At 44.8% G+C, this 16,559-nt stretch overlaps 1 protein-coding gene across 1 annotated transcript; it reads right to left on the bottom strand.

The window, feature by feature from the left end:
• Positions 1-7,257: 7,257 nt before the first annotated feature.
• On the bottom strand, positions 7,258-15,744 carry LOC122543528 (uncharacterized). The gene is made up of 2 exons (XM_087974979.1): positions 15,669-15,744; positions 7,258-9,114 (listed from the first exon to the last, which is right to left on the bottom strand). The coding sequence occupies exon 2, from the start codon at positions 8,803-8,805 to the stop codon at positions 7,864-7,866; it is 942 nt and encodes a 313-aa protein (XP_087831105.1). The 5' UTR covers positions 8,806-9,114; positions 15,669-15,744; the 3' UTR covers positions 7,258-7,863.
• Between the last annotated feature and the right edge of the window lie 815 nt (positions 15,745-16,559).

Here is a 16,559-nt window from a genome sequence, read left to right on the forward strand (position 1 = left end):
AGAAAACAAATTAAAAATGTCGGCGGTGGAGGAGAGAGAGCCGGCGCCCGCGGCTTCTTCGGCGGCGGCCGGAGCCCAGGAGCTCAACAACCCCCCGGAGCTGGAGGAAGGTCCGAGCCCCAAGAAGCGGGGGGTCCGGCTGGAGGCTGGATTTGGTCAAGGCTTGTATCTATTAACTTATTTAAATGGTACCTACTGTATGGGGCTATGGTTTACATTAAAACCGGAGGGTCATGTCAGAGTGTTTGTTTATATTGAGCAGTTGTAGTTGGTAAAATACACTCCCTGGAGGAGCACCTTCTATGATGCTGCATTTCTTGCCTTCTGCCCTTCCCCCATTTGTTATCTCCCATCCTGATTTTACATTCTTTTTGGTCAAATTTAATTTCATATTAATCAGCCTTGGTATTCACTGTGTGTTATTAACTAATCTGTTGGATTATTGTAAGACAAAATTAATGGTGTATTTTCATTTCTGATGTCTGAGTTTGACATTGAATGTGCTGGTGTGAATACCAGTCAGTTTTGAAAATAAATCAAGAACTTGTGCTTTTTAACAAAAAGAGTTTACTGATATTGATGGCATTGCCTCCTCCTTTTGAGGAGGATGATTCCAGTCTGACCAACAAACCATTTCATGCAGTCACCCAGTTTAATTAAAGTTTTTTAGAAAATAATTCTGGCAGGCTAAGATTTATACAACCCAAAATATGGTTGGTAATCATGTGTATTCTTACTGTAACAGAAGGCATTGTGTGGCAGTTTGAGACTGAAACTTTGTTGGAAAGAATGTAGATTGATGAGGAAAGTCAAAATGGCAGAGTCTGAGGCCACATTCTATCAGCCTGGCTTGATTGCATGAGTGGTCGTTCTTCAAAAGCGCCTTCCAAGCCATGACCTCAATCACCAAGAACAGACACATGTGAGCACAGCATTCCGACTGCAAAATATATTGCATTGTTTCTTTGTTATTGACCAAAATGCTGGAACTCACTTCTGAACATTGTTGCAGACCACATTTTATTTGTGAAGCATTTTAAGAGGCAGCTCAGCACCACTTTTTCCAAGGTCAGTTTGGGAAGAGTTGTTGGCACAACCAATGATATTCATATCTCATGAAATAATAAGCAAAGAGCCCAGGCTGTTGGAGGCTGTTAGCGTGGATCAAGGATTGGCTAACTAATGACACAGTTGTGATAAGGGGCATAATCAGGATGGCAACTTGTAACTGGTGGTGTACCACAAGGATCAGTGCTGGGGCCAATATTATTTACAATATGTATATGAATTACTTGGATAAGTAAAGTGAATGTACTATTGCCAAATTTGCAGAAGAGACGGTTGATGGGGAAGGCAGGTGATGAAGATGACATGAAATATCTGGAGAGGGATGTTGACAGGTTAAGCAAATGAGCGAAAGCTTGGCAGATGGGAAAATGAGGTTATGCAGTTTGCCAGGAGGTGAAGAACTGAATATTAAATGGAGAAAGCTGCAGAATAGAGGGATTTGGAAACTCGCATCCACGAATCACTTCATCCAGGTTCAGTGAGTAATAGGGAAGGCGAATGGGAGGTTGGCCTTTTCAGTCGAGTATAAAAGTAGGGAGGTTATAGTGAACCTATGTCAGCCACCAGTCAGTCCACAACTGAATACTGTGAACAGTTTAGGGCCCTTTACCTAAGGAAAGATATATTGGCATTGGAGGCAGTCCATAGAAGGTTGACTGTGATGATATCAGGTATGGAAAGAATGTTTTATGAGGAGAAGTGAATAGGTTGGGTCTGTGCTTGTTAGAAGAATTACAGGTAACCTTATTGTCATGTACAAGATTCTGAGGACACTTGACAGGCCAGATGTGAAAAAGTGCATGAGTCGAGGACCAGAGGAAAAAAACCTCCAAATAAGGGATTGCATTTTAGGAAAGATAGGAATTTCTCCTGAAGGCAGTCAATCTGTGGAACTTGTTAGTACAGAGGGCTGTTGAGCCTGGGTGCATTCAAGGCTGAGATAGTTTTTTTTTAAATCAGTAAGCAAATTGAGGATTATGGGACAATGGCAGGAAAGTGGAGTTGATGTTTACCAGAATAATCATGATCTGAGTAAATGGCAGAGTTGACTCAATGGGCTGAATTGAATAGTAAATGATAAAGGGGAAAAGGATACAACTGGCAATTACGGGCCATTCAGTGTTGGGAAACTTAGAGATTGGAGGGAGTTGGTGGCATTTTGGCCTTGTTACTGGAATTAATATCTGGAGTTTCAAATTGATACTGCTATGGCCCCGATACTACATGCCCGCCTCGATATTCAGGATGCAATCCTTGTCATCCTGAAGCCATACCTCTGTAAGGAGTCTCAGATCATAATTATTCTCTTCAACCTGTGCAGCAGATTCATTCACTTTTGTTACGATGCAGCACACATTTAAATACTGACCTTTTATTTTTTGTGATCTTTAGAATCTAGCTTTGATTGCTGTTACATTTATTCTCCTTGTCCCTTTCTACCGTTCTCTGACGTTCAGTTTCCACATCACTACATTGTTCACCTTGATTTGGATTGGCCATGCTAAATTTCCCATTGTATCCAAGAATGTGCAGGTTAGGTCGGTTAGCCATGGGAAGTGCAGGGCTATAGTTTCACAGAAATAGAAGGACTAAGCTATGCTCCTCCTACCTGCATTATCTCGATGACCTTTAATTCCCCTATCCTGCAAAAACCACCGAACTGTGTCTTGAATATACTTAATGATGCTGACTCTACTGCTTCTTTGGGCAGAGAATTCCATCGATTCACTACTGTTCGGGAAAAGCAGTTCCCCCTCATCTCTGTCCTAAATCTCCTCCCCTTAATCTTGAGGCCTAGTCTCAGCCACCAGCAGAAATAACCTGATAGGGTGGGTCTGTGTGGCATGCTCTTCGGAGTGGTCAGTGTGGACTTGATGGGCTGAATGGCCTGCTTGCACACTGTAGGGATTCTATGATTTACCGCACTTGTGCTTGCCCTGGATCACAGCAGCCAGAACCTGCCACATTCTGCAGATTGAAAGACAAGTCCCACCCTGTCCTCTAGTATGTGTTATCTAACTGCTTGATCGTTTCTAGTAAATACAGCCCACACCACCTGCTGCTGCCAGTAACCTTTACAATGCTGATGAAACAATGCAATACCTGCAGTGCTGAAAATGATAAGGCTTCTATCGACATCAGTTACTGATTTACCGCTTCTTCTGATGCACAGCATTGGAAATACAATGTTGGACGCTCAAAGAAATGAGAAGTTTAAAACAAAAACCCATCAAACACTTCACTAGGCTCCCCACTCAGCACATATCACCTACCACCGTTAACATTAAAGCACTTCAACCCCACAGTGCAATGAAGTCCCACTTTCCACCAAAATCACAGATGTACTCACTCAGTTGTCTCACAAATGAAAGATTTCATTGCAACTTCTACTCCCAGTAAGGGTAAAACATCTTTGAAAGCTGCTCTGAAAGTCCAGTCTTCACAATAATACTTCTGCTTTCACTGAAGATGATTAGAGTCATACAGCCCGGAAACAGACCCTTCGGTCCAACTCATCTACGCCAACTAGATATTCTAAATTAATCTAGTCCCATTTGCCAGCACTTGGCAAATGGGACTAGATTATCCCTCTAAACTCTTCCCATTCATGAAACCATCCAATGCCTTTAAAATGATGTAATTGCACCAGCCTCTTGGCAGCTCATTCCATATACGCACCATTCTCTGTGTTAAAATGTTGCCCTTCAGGTCCCTTTTTAAATCTTTCTGCTCTCACCATAAACCTATATCCTCTTGTTTTGGACTCCACTACATTGGTGGAAAAGATCTTGGCTATTTACCCTACTATGCAACTTCTTTTAGGTCACCCCTCAGCCTCTGATGGCCCAGGGAAAATATCACCAACCTATTCAGCCTCTCCCTCTAGCTCAAATCCTCCAACTCTGGCAAAAGCCTTGCAAATTTTTTCCAAACACTTTCAAGTTTCACAACTTCTTTCCTATAGCAGGGAGACCAAAACTGAATACAGTATTCCAAAAGTGGCCTAACGAATGTCCTGTACAGCCACAACAGAACTTCCCAACTCCTATACTCAGTGCTCTGACCAAGAAAGGAAAGCATACCAAATGCCTTCTTCACTATCCTGTCTACCTGCAACTCCACTTTCAAAGTCACTCTAGGGTCTCTTTGTTCAGCAACACTATCAAGGACCTTACCATTAAGTGTAAGCATCCTATCCTGATTTGCCTTTCCAAAATGTAACATCTCATATTTATCTAAATTATACTCAATCTGCCACTACCTGGTTCATCAGCCCATCCAATCAATTCTAATTTATATTGAACTTTCTTTCCTCTCTCATTCCCTAAAAGCTGAAAATCTCCACCTCACACATTCTCACTTTGTTGAACCTAATCCCTGCTGTACCACATCCTGAAGGGTCTGGTTCATGCTGATTAACAGGCCCACACTCCGGAGGGATCAAATTGAAACATACAGAATACTGAACGGCCTGGACAGATAGGATGTTAAGAAGATGTTTCCATTGAATGGATAGACTCGAACTTGAAGGCTTAGCCTTAGAGTAAAGGGAAGACCTTCTGGAATGGAAATAAGGAGAAACGTCTTCAGCCCGAGAGTGGAAAATCTGTGGAATTCACTGCTTCAGAAGGTTGTGGAGGCCGGTTCACTGAGTATACTTAAGACTGAGATAGATAGGTTCTTGAGTATCAAGGGGATCAATGGTTACGGAAATAAACCAGGAGAATGGGGTTGAGAAACTTATCAGCCATGATTGAATGGAGGAGACCTGATGGGCTGAAGGCCGAATTTCTGCTACTACGTCTTATGGGTCTCTTGCTTTACTGGACACTGAGAGAATTGGGAGCAGGAGTAGGCTATTTGATCTTTCGAGCCTGCACCATAACTGGATATGAATATGCCTCCATCTAGGTGGAGAGGCTGGGACATATTTCACTGGAGCATAGGAGTTTGAGAGGAGATCTTACAGAGCTTTATAAAATCCTGAGGGGTATAGATGAGATGAATGGCAGGTCCTTCCCCTTGGGTGGGGGTTTCAAGATTAGGGAGCAAATTTTGAAGGTAAGAGGAAAAATATTTTTAAAAGACATGAGGTGCTCCTTTGTTTTGAAACACAGAGTGGTTTGTGTGTGGAACCAATGTCAAGAGGAAGTGGTGGATGCAGGTACAGTTACAAAATTTCAAAGACATTTGGATAACTACATGAATAGGAAAGGTTCAGAGGCATATGAACCAAACACAGGCTGGTGGGACTAGTTTGGTTTCAGAACATAGTCAGCATGGACTAGTTGGACTGAAGGGTCTGTTTCTGTGCTGTATGACTCTGTAACTGTTCTATACTGGTTTTAAAACCATTTTCTTGCCTTTCTCCATAACCATCCACTTCTTTCTTGTTCAAAAATCAGATGAACTCAGCATTGAATATATTTAATGACCCCCAAACTGGAAGAGATCCCTACTTCTGAACTCAATTCCTCTTGCTATAACATTCCACTTGCCTTGCTCATTGCTGCATCTGTCTGACAACTGGCATTGACTGGTGTAGGACACTGAGGACCCTTTGTACATCCACACATCATTCCTGACGAAGGGCTCGTGCCCGAAATGTCACTCTCCTGCTCCTCAGATGCTGCCTGACCTGCTGTGTTTTTCCAGCGCCACACTTTTTGACTCTGATCTCTAGCATCTGCAGTCCTCACTTTCTCCACATCCCAATATATTCCCATTTAAACCATGCGCTTTCTTTCTGCCTTTATTTTCCACAGCAAGGACTATAATTTCACATTGTGGTACTGCATTTGCCATGTGTTTGCCAATTGAAGCACAGTCCTGGACCAAATTTTCCAGAGTCTGTCCCCTCCCTGGATTCACTCCGTTTCCCTTCCGTTACTGGCATTGACTGGTGGAGAAGGACACTGAGGACCCTTTGTACATCCGCACAGCATTCCTGACGAAGGGCTCGTGCCCGAAACGTCACTCTCCTGCTCCTCAGAACCCCAGAATGAAAAAAAAGAGGGTAAGAAAAGAGTGCCGTACTCATAGATGTAGGACAAAGGAAAGCAGTTTCAGTCTGGGGTGAAACTCAATCTTCATTCTGAGAAAGGAACCGCAGCAACTTCATAAACTAATGATCAAATTTCCAAATTTCAGACAATGGTGGGGAGTCTCTGATTGTCAGGAGGACCAAGCTCCTTCCGGTTCTCCAGGGCTCCCCATTGGTCCAATCAAAGTTGCATGCAGTTTCCTTGAATACCAAGGGGATACGCAGATTTTTGCTGACACCAGTGAACATGCGCAATTCTTGTGGACACCGAGGAACATGCGCAATATACTCTCTGTGGTTGACGGTGTTGACGACAGATGACCTCAGGAGAAAAAAGGCTGGAGCGACATTTTTTTTCCTTTTGCATTTTGTCTGGATACTCAACTTTTGTTGATCTTTTTCCCGTGTAGAGAACTCCCACACTGGAGGGGATAGGTTTCGGGTGAGAGGGGAAAGATTTAAAAGGGTCCTAACGATTTAGAAAAAGAATGTGAAAGTTAATTCCCCTCAAAAATTGCCCTCTTTTACAGCCTGAACAAAATATATTGTTCACAGACTATTAATCACTGAGTAGGAAGGATGTTGTGAAACTTGAAAGGCTTCAGAAACGATTTGTAAGGATGTTGCTTGGGTTGGAAGGTTTGAGCTTCAAGAAGAGGCTGACCATAATTCAGTTACATTTAGTTTAGCGATGGAAAGGGAGAGGTACATGCCACAGGGCAAGAGTTATAGATGGGGAAGGGCAATTATAATGCCACTAGGCAAGACTTAGGCATGGAATGGAATAGCAAAATGTAGGGGACGGGGACAATCAAACTGTGGAGCTGCTTTAAGGAACAAATATTGCGTGTCTTTGATAGGTATGTCCCTATAGAGTGGTAGACAGTGTGGAAGAATGTTGCAGGTTGCAGGAGGACTTGGATAAACTGCAGAATTGGGCTGAGAGGTGGTAAATGGACTTCAATGCAGATAAATGTGAGGTGATTCACTTTGGGAAGAATCAAACAGGAAGGCAGAATACCAGATCAATGGAAAGATTCTTGGTACTGTGGATGTGCAGAGGGAACTTTGTGTCCACATTCATAGATTCCTGAAAGTTACCACCCAGGTTGATAGTGCTGTTAAGAAGGCATACGGTGTGTGAGGTTTTATTGATACAGCGATTGAGTTCCGGAGCCGTGATGTCATGCTGCAACTATACAAAATGCTAGTGTGGCCTCACTTGGAATACTGTGTATAGTTCTGGTCACTCCATTACAGGAAAGACGTGGAAGCATTGGAAAAGGTGCAGAGGAGATATACCAGATTTTGTCTGGTCTGGAGCGAGGTCTTATGAGAAAAGGCTGAGAGACTTGGGTCTGTTCTCATTGGAGAGAAGGCGGCTAAGAGGGGATTTAATAGAGACATACAACATGATCAGAGGATTAGATAGGGTGCACAGTGAGTGTCTTTTTCCTAGGATGATGATGTTGGCTTGTACGAGGAGGCGTACCTGTAAATACAGGGATGATAGATTTAAGACAAATGCCAGAGGAAGATTCTTTACGCAGAGTAATAAGGGTGTGGAATGCCCTGCCTGCCAATTGTAGTTAACTCAGCCACATTAGTGCCATTTAAACATTCTTTGGATAAGCACATGGATGATGATAGGATAGTGTAGGGGGATGGGCTTAGATTAGTTCATAGGTCGGCGCAACATCATCGAGGGCCGAAGGGCCTTTTCTGCGCTGTATTGTTCTGTGTTCTATATTCTACTCCCCCTGCGATGGCACGTGAACTCGCTGGTGCCTCTGCAGGTGGGAGGAGCGGGTGAATCCCTTCCCACACTGAGAGCAGGTGAACAGCCTCTCTCTGGTGTGAACCAGCTGGTGGGTCCGCAGGCCGGAAGAATCAATGAATCCCTTCCCGCACATGGAGCAGGTGAATGGCCTCTCCCCAGTGTGAACACGCTGGTGGGTCAGCAGGATGGAAGACTTGATGAATCCCTTCCCGCACTGAGAACAGGTGAACGGCCTCTCCCCTGTGTGGACCCGCTGGTGGGTCAACAGGGTGGAAGAATTGATGAATCCCTTCCCACACTGTGAGCAGGTGAATGGCCTCTCCCCGGTGTGGACCCGCTGGTGGGTCAGGAGTGCAGCTGACTGAGCGAACCCCTTCCCACACACTGAGCAGGTGAACAGCTTCTCTCCTGTGTGGAGGCGCTGGTGCGTCTGCAGGTTTCCCATCTGACTGAATCCCTGCCCACACACTGAGCAGGTGAATGGCTTCTCCCCAGTGTGGACCCGCTGGTGGATCAGGAGAGTAGATGATTGAGTGAATCCCTTCCCGCACACATGGCAGGTGAACAGCCTCTCCCCAGTGTGTACCCGCTGATGGATCAACAGTCCAGATGACTGAGCAAACCCCTTCCCGCACACAGGGCACATGAATGGCTTCTCTCCCGTGTGGACCCGCTGGTGCGTCTGCAGGTTGCCCATCCGACTGAATCCCTTCCCGCACATGGAGCAGGTGAATGGCCTCTCCCCAGTGTGAACACGCTGGTGTCTCACGAGGTGGGATGCTTCAGTGAATCTCTGCCCACACTGAGAGCAGGTGAATGGCCTCTCCCCGGTGTGAATGCGTCTGTGGTTTTCCAGTGCCGATGGGGAAGGGAATCCTTTCCCACAGTCTCCACATTTCCACGGTTTTCCCATGGGGGAAGCTTTACTTGTGTTGCCCAGGGTTTGAAATTACAAACAGAACGGGTACACAGTCTCTCCCCACCGTGAGGAGTGAGATTTTGATTCCCCAAGCTGAGGAAATGGCGTGAAGCACTTTTCACAGTCAGCGCACTGAATCTCCCTCACTCAGTTGTCTCCTTATTCTTCCTGCCACACCAGTGTCCAAAACCTCTCAAGCAGACAAAAGCAAACATTTCTTCTTGATTCGATTCCCAATGAATCAAGTGGCTCTGTCAGAAGTCGATGTATCAATTGCTTTCAAATTTCTTTCCACGTGACGTCCTGCGAAAAAAAAATCACAAAAGTAAGTGATCACGGTCAGTACTGTTAAATGAACACAACATAGTTGGCAATTCCTGTAGATTGCCCGATGCCTGCTGATCACATATTATCCAGGACACAGAAACCTGAAAACCCTCATGCAGCCAGATAGGCTTAAGTGTGTATGGAGGAAAACTTCATTTAGGTGACAATAACATGGAATAAACTGCCTACAAAAGGTGCTGGAAATGGAGCTGAATCAAGGACATGATAATGAAATATCAAGACTGTTTAAGAAAGCCAGTAAAGTTGCTGAATGACTTCCTGCTATCCTAATAAATTTTAAAAATGACAATAAATAAAGGACGTAACTCCATTACTACATTAGAAGATGAAGAATAATTTTATATCAATGTGCCAATCCCTTAAATACTGCTCAGTTCCATGAGAAACTACCCCTTTAATTGCGAACATAGAGTCATGGAAACAGACTTTTTGGTCCACCTTGTCCATGCCAACCCGATATTCCAACCCAATCTGGTCCCACCTGCCAGCACCCGGCCCAAAATGCGTTTTAAATGTTGCAATTGTACTAGCCTCCACCACTTCCTCTAGCAGCTCGTTCCATACATGTTCCACCCTCTGCATAAAAAAGGTGCCCCTTAGGTCGCTTTTATATCTTGCCCCTCTCTCCTTAAACCTATGCCCTCTAGTTCTGGACTGCCCCCACCACAGGGAAAATACTTTGTCCATTTACCCTATCCATGCCCCTCATGATTTTACAAACATCTATTAGGGTCACTCATTAGCCTCCAATGCTCCAAGAAATGTTCCACACTGTAAGTAATCTAATCTAATCTAATCTAAAAAAAAACAGCCCCAGTCTATTCAACCTCTCCCTATAGCTCAAATCCTCCAACCCTGGCAACATCCTTGTAAATCTTTTCTACCCCTTTCAAGTTCCACAACATCTTTCCGATAGGAAGACCAGAATCGCACGCAGCATTCCAACAGTGGCCGCAACATGACCTTGCACATCCTGTACTCAATACTCTGACTAATAAAGGAAAGCATACCAAACGCCGCCTTCACGATCCGATCTACCTGCAACCTGAGTAAAACAAAAATTTCACCTCATTGTGCGCCTAAGTGGTTTGCCATTACTTTTAAATTCTGGTCCCTGGTTCTAAAATCCCAAAACAGGAAACATCTTATCTGAACCCACCCTGTGAACTCCTTTAAATATTTTGTGGGTTTCATTGAGTCTAAAGACTGTCTGAGGACAGCCCTGCCAGCCTGAGAACAAGTCTGGTGAACCTTCATCACATTTCTCTGTGCGAACCAAGACTGCACATAGTAATTCAGGTGCAGTGCAACCAAGCTACAATACAATTGATGCAAGACTCCATTACCTCTCCACTCAAATCCTCTTGTGGTAAATACCAAAATAGATTGATGTACCTGCATAATAACCCTCAGTGACTTATCAACAAGGAAACCTTTGATGCCTTTGTATACCTACACTTTGCAGCCTCTTCCAAAAAGTGGATAATCCCACATCTGCCACATTATATTCCATGTTTTCAATTGATTTCATTGCTCACCATCACAAGTGTGATTCAGCGCCATTATTGACTAAGCTGACCAACTCAGTGTCAGGGAGCAAGACTTTGCCCTCACCAGTCTACCTGTCAGAGGCACACATCCACACCTGAGATGAGTCGGATAGATTTCAAATAGATACATCAACTCAAAACAAGGTATCATGATGAGTTGATGAGCATCAGCAGCAATACTGGACTTAATTATCATCTAAAATAAAGCTGCTGATTTGATTGTCACCCCATCCACCATCTTCAACATCCACTCTCTCTGCCATTGATGCTCATTTATAGGAACATGTATTACCCTACAAGATTCAAACCAGAAATTCACCATGGCACCTCAGCGAATACCTTCCAAACCCATGAACACTTCCATCTGGAAGGACAAGGGCAGCAGGTGCATAAGAATACCATCACATGCAGGTTCCCCTCCAATCCCCATACCAGTCTGACTTAGAAATTTAGCACTGGGTCAAATTCTGTAACTCCCTCAATAACGGCATTGTGGGTCTACAGACAGCACGGAAATACCAATACTGTGTTGCAGTCCTTCGAGACCGTCAAAATGCATTCTTGAAGGTAGTTTGAGTTTGCATATGCCTATAGCCAGGACTGTCCAGCAAGACTTCAACAGTCCTGATAGTAACTATAAAATAGAGAGGGGACCCAGCTTGGAAAAATGTTGGTATTGACTGGAAGAAGTCAGCTTGGAGTCTTAACATGTAGATGCCCTGGTGTGGAGGCCAAGGAGGAGCTTACAAAAGCTGTCTGATTTGCAGGAGACTCTGATGGAGCCTACAGGCACACACAATCAAAATGGAGAAGGAAACAGGTTCATAACTCAGTTAAATACAACTGCTTAGGATACAACAGCCACTCAGGAGTGAGGAAGAAGAAAGAGTTCATAATTGGAGGCCTGACCCGGACAGAGGAAGAAAGGGGGTCATGACTTTTTTGTTAAAATATTCATTCAAGGGACGAGTGTGTCACTGGCTGGACCATTTATTATCCATCCCTACCTGCCCAGAGGTCAATTAAGAATCAACTACACCATTAGTGGTCTGGAGTCACATGTAGGCCAGACCAGGTAAGAATGGCAGATTTCCTTCCCGAAAAGACATTAGCAAACCAGGCAGGTTTTTTTGAGCAAAGAATCCTTTTCTAGGGTGCAAACTGTATACATGCCAAACTGAAGTAATACACAAGGAAAATATCTTTAAGAGGGACAAGAGAGCATCTGAGCACCTTTCGATAGTCTGCTCCCTCCCTGGATTCACTCCAGTTGCTACAAGTGAAAAATGCTTCCCCCCCCCACTTCTCGCTCCCTCCCAGGGTGAGGAATGGAAAGGGTGACACATTGCTTTGCTCCCAGATGTTGCCCAGGGGGAGGGAATTTCATCAAACTGACAGGGCTATTTCTGTATTGTGACATCCACAATGGGGGGGGGGGGGGGCAGACAGCGGGCCCGCACTGCACCTGTGTTGCCTTGCAGCTGAGGCACGTGGGGAGGGGAAGCCACTTTGCAAACTCCCTTTGCTCTTCTCCAAGTCAATGCAGTTTGAGTTCATGGGTTTGGGTTTAACTTTAACTTTAGCCTCACACTCACAGAAAATCTCCTCCTCTGTGAATCCAACACTTTACTCCCCCCTACAATCCATGAAAATAGCGATTTGAGCAACTCCAGAGTTGGAGATGCTCCCATACCTGCTCTCAGGGGTTTGTAAAAACAATTTATTTTATGAACCATTTCAATTCAACCCCATCCTTGCCATTCAAATACTAATTTTACACAGAGGGTGGTTCATGTGTGGAATGAACTGCCTGAGGAAGTGGAGGATGAGAGTACAATTAAAAGACATTTGGATAAGTACATGAATAGGAAAGGTTTGCAGGGATACAAGCCAGGAGCAGGCAGGAGAGACTGGTCTAATTTGGGATTATGATTGGTACGGACTGGACTGAAGGTCTGTTCCCATGCTGTATGACGCATTGGCAGATCCATAGTTCCTTGAAAGTTGAGTCGCAGGTAGACAGGGTAGTGAAGATGTTTGATACACTTCACAGGACATTAGTTAGGCCATTTGTGCAATTCTTCTACCAGTGATCCCACCCTCACACACCATACAACATAGACGGTGACTAAAATTGATGGGACACAATTAAATCATAAAATATTTGAAATGCAGAAAGAGGCCATTTGGCCCATTGAATGCATTGAGTATAGGGGTTGGGAGGTCATGTTGCAACTGTACAGGACCTTGACAAGGTTACTTTTGGAATATTGCATTCGATTCTGGTGTCCCTGCTATAGCATAGGAAGGATGTTATGAAACTTGAGAGGGTGCAGAAAAGATTGACAAGGATGTTGCCGGGGTTAGAGGTATAAGGAGAGGCTGAATAGAATGGAATGGGGCTGATTTCTCTGGAGCGTCGGAGGCTGACGGATGACCTTATGAAGGTTTATAAACTCACAAGGGGCATGGATAGGATAAATAAGCAAGGTGTTTTCTCCAGGATGGGGATGTTCACACCCCTAACCTATGCCCCCTGGTTGATTTAAAAGGGATCTAAAGGGCAACCTTTTCACACAGAAGGTGAGCTGCCAGAGGAAGCGACCAATAAAATACATTTAAAAAGGCACCTGGATGGGTATGCGAATATGAAGAGAGATGGGCTAAATGATGGCAAATGGAAGTAGACTTCCCAAAAGATATCTTGTCAGCATGGAATGTGTTGGATTGAAAACTCTATTTCCATCCTGTCTATCTCTTTGTCTACTTGATAACATATGCTTTATTTCCGTTGATGTAAATACAGTCATAGAGATGTACAGCATGTAAACAGACCCTTCGGACCAACCCGTCCATGCCGACCAGATATCCCAACCCAATCTAGTCCCACCTGCCAACACGCAGCCCATATCCCTCCAAACCCTTCCAATTCACACACCCATCCAAATGCCCCTTAAATGTTGCAATTGTACCAGCCTCCACCACTTCCTCTGGCAGCTCATTCCATACACGTACCACTCGGTGTGTGAAAAAGTTGCCCCTTAGGTCTCTTTTATATCTTTCCCCTCTCACCCTAAACCTATGGCCTCTAGTTCTGGACTCCCCAACCCCAGGGAAAAGACTTTGTCTATTTATCCTATCCATGCCCCTCATAATTTTGTAAACCTCTATAAGGTCACCCCTCAGCCTCTGACCCCAGGGAAAACAGCCCAAGCCTGTTCAGCCTCTCCCTATAGCTCAAATCCTCCAACCCTGGCAACATCCTTGTAAGTCTTTTCTGAAGCCTGTCAAGTTTCACAACATCTTTCTGATAGGAACGAGACCAGAATTGCATGCAATATTCCAACAGTGGCCTCACCAATGTCCTGTACAGCCGCAACATGACCTCCCAACACCCATACTCAATACTCTCACCAATAAAAGAAAGCATACCAAACGCCTTCTACCTATCCTATCTACCTGTGACTCCACTTTCAAGGAGCTATGAACCTGCACTCCAAGGTCTCTTTGTTCAGCAACACACCCGAGGACCTTACCATTAAGTGTATAAGTCCTACTAAGATTTGCTTTCCCAAAATGCAGCACCTCGCATTTATCGGAATTAAACTCCATCTGCCACTTCTCAGCCTATTGGCCGATCTGGTCAAGATCCTGTTGTAATCTGAGGTAACCTTCTTCACTGTCCACTACACCTCCAACTTTGGTGTCATCTGCAAACTTACTAACTGTACCTCTTATGCTCGCATCCAAATAATTTATGTAAATGACAAAAAGTAGAGGACCCAGCACCAATCCTTGTGACACTCCACTGGTCAAAGGCCTCCAGTCTGAAAATCAACCCTCCACCACCACCCTCTCTTCTACCTTTGAGCCAGGTCTGTATCCAAATGGCTCGTTCTCCCTGTATTCCATGGGATCTAACCTTGCTAATAGTCTCCAATGGGGAACCTTATCAAACACCTTACTGAAGTCCATATAGATCACATCTACCGCTCTGCCTGCAACAATCCTCTTTGTTACTTCTTCAAAAAACTCAATCAAGTTTGTGAGACATGATTTCCCATGCACAAAGCCATGTTGACTATCCCTAATCAGTCCTTGCCTTTCCAAATACATGTACATCCTGTCCCTCATGATTCCCTCCAACAACTTGCCCACCACCGACGTCAGGCTCACTGGTCTATAGTTCCCTGGTTTGTCCTTACAACCCTTCTTAAACACGTTTGCCAACTTCTAGTCTTCCGGCACCTCACCTGTGACTATCGATGATACAAATACCTCAGCAAGAGGCGCAGCAATCACTTCTCTAGCTTCCCACAGAGTTCTCGGGTACACCTGATCAGGTCCTGGGGATTTATCCACCTTTACCCATTTCAAGCTGGGCACTAATAGCTAGATGTAAGAGAGAGAGAATTCCTCGAGTCGGGCACTATAATAATCCTGGGAGACTCCTATTTCTGGTTTACTTGCTAATGAACAGACATTAAGCACGAGCAACTATTTATTTCTAATTTTATTTCATTCTTCTTGTTTTATTCCCTGCTACGATGACACTTTGTGTCTGGATGGTTGACAGGCTGGGAGATTGTGGGTTAGGCCTTGACTGAATGTTTTATTGTCTCGGAAGGTGTAAAAAGGGGGTCAAAGTTTAGCAGAAATCCAGTAGAGCCGAGAACAGGCCGACATCTTACTCTGTGGGAAAAGGGAGATTAGAGGACAGAGAAATCAGGACCTGAAATCCGAGCTGACACTAGACTATCGTGTGATCAATGCTTTGATGAGCAGTGCCAACCCTCTGCCTTCACCGGAGCTTCCCATTTGACTACCCCCTCGATATTCAGGAGCCAATCCTAGTCATCCTGAAGCCATGTCTCTGTAAGGAGTCTCAGATCATAATTATTCTCTTCAATGTGTGCAGTCAATTCATTCACTTTGCAGCACATTGAGTGCCATACTCACAGATGTTGGACAGAGGAAAGATATTGCAATCTGGACTGAAGCTCAATCTTCATTCAGAGAGAGAGAGGAGCAGCAGCTGCAGACGCTCGCCCAACCTCCGCATTCGGACAAAGGGTAATTCTGATTGGCAGCACTACCAGCTTCTTCCGGTCCGTCCAGGGCTCCCCATTGGTTCATGAGAAGGTCGCAGTCGTATCAGCGGACAGCTAAGAGCATGCGCAGGTTGTTTTGCTGACAACGGCGCACATGCGCTGTGTTTACTGACACCGAGAAGCATGCGCAGTATGCTCTGTGGAGGCACTCGTGTAACTTTAGATTACATTACAGTGTGGAAACAGGCCCTTCGGCCCAACAAGTCCACACCGCCCCGCCGAAGCGCAACCCACCCATACCCCTACATTTACCCCTTACCTAACACTACAGGCAATTTAGTATGGCCAATTCACCTGACCTGCACATCTTTGGACTGTGGGAGGAAACCGGAGCACCCGGAGGAAACCCACGCAGACACGGGGAGAATGTGCAAACTCCACACAGTCAGTCGCCTGAGGCGGGAATTGAACCCGGGTCTCCTGCGCTAGCAGGAGGGGAAAAAAAAGGCTGGAATCAGACTTTTATTTTTTTCAATTTGTATTTTGTCTTTTCTCCAGGGTAGAGGTAGTCCAAAACTAGAGGGTGGGGGAAGACTTAAAAGGAACCTAAGTGGTAACTTTTGCATGTCGAGGGTGGGTGCGTGTTTGGAATAACCGGTCAGAGGAAGTTGTGGAGGCTGGTACAATGACAACATTTAAAAGGCATCTGGATGGTACATGAATAGAAACGGCCGAGAGAGATATGGATCAAACGCTGCCGAATAGATCACTCGGTTAATTTAGGATATCTGATCGACAC

This window comes from Chiloscyllium plagiosum, unplaced genomic scaffold, assembly GCF_037043375.1.
Source record: "Chiloscyllium plagiosum isolate Xiang-an unplaced genomic scaffold, Cpla_swu_hap1 HiC_scaffold_27, whole genome shotgun sequence".
NCBI classification, from domain to species: domain Eukaryota; kingdom Metazoa; phylum Chordata; class Chondrichthyes; order Orectolobiformes; family Hemiscylliidae; genus Chiloscyllium; species Chiloscyllium plagiosum.

Coding starts and splice junctions, on each gene's coding strand:
- LOC122543528 (XM_087974979.1), bottom strand. CDS start 8,805: ATGGGAAAACCGTGGAAATGTGGAGACTGTGGGAAAGGATTCCCTTCC.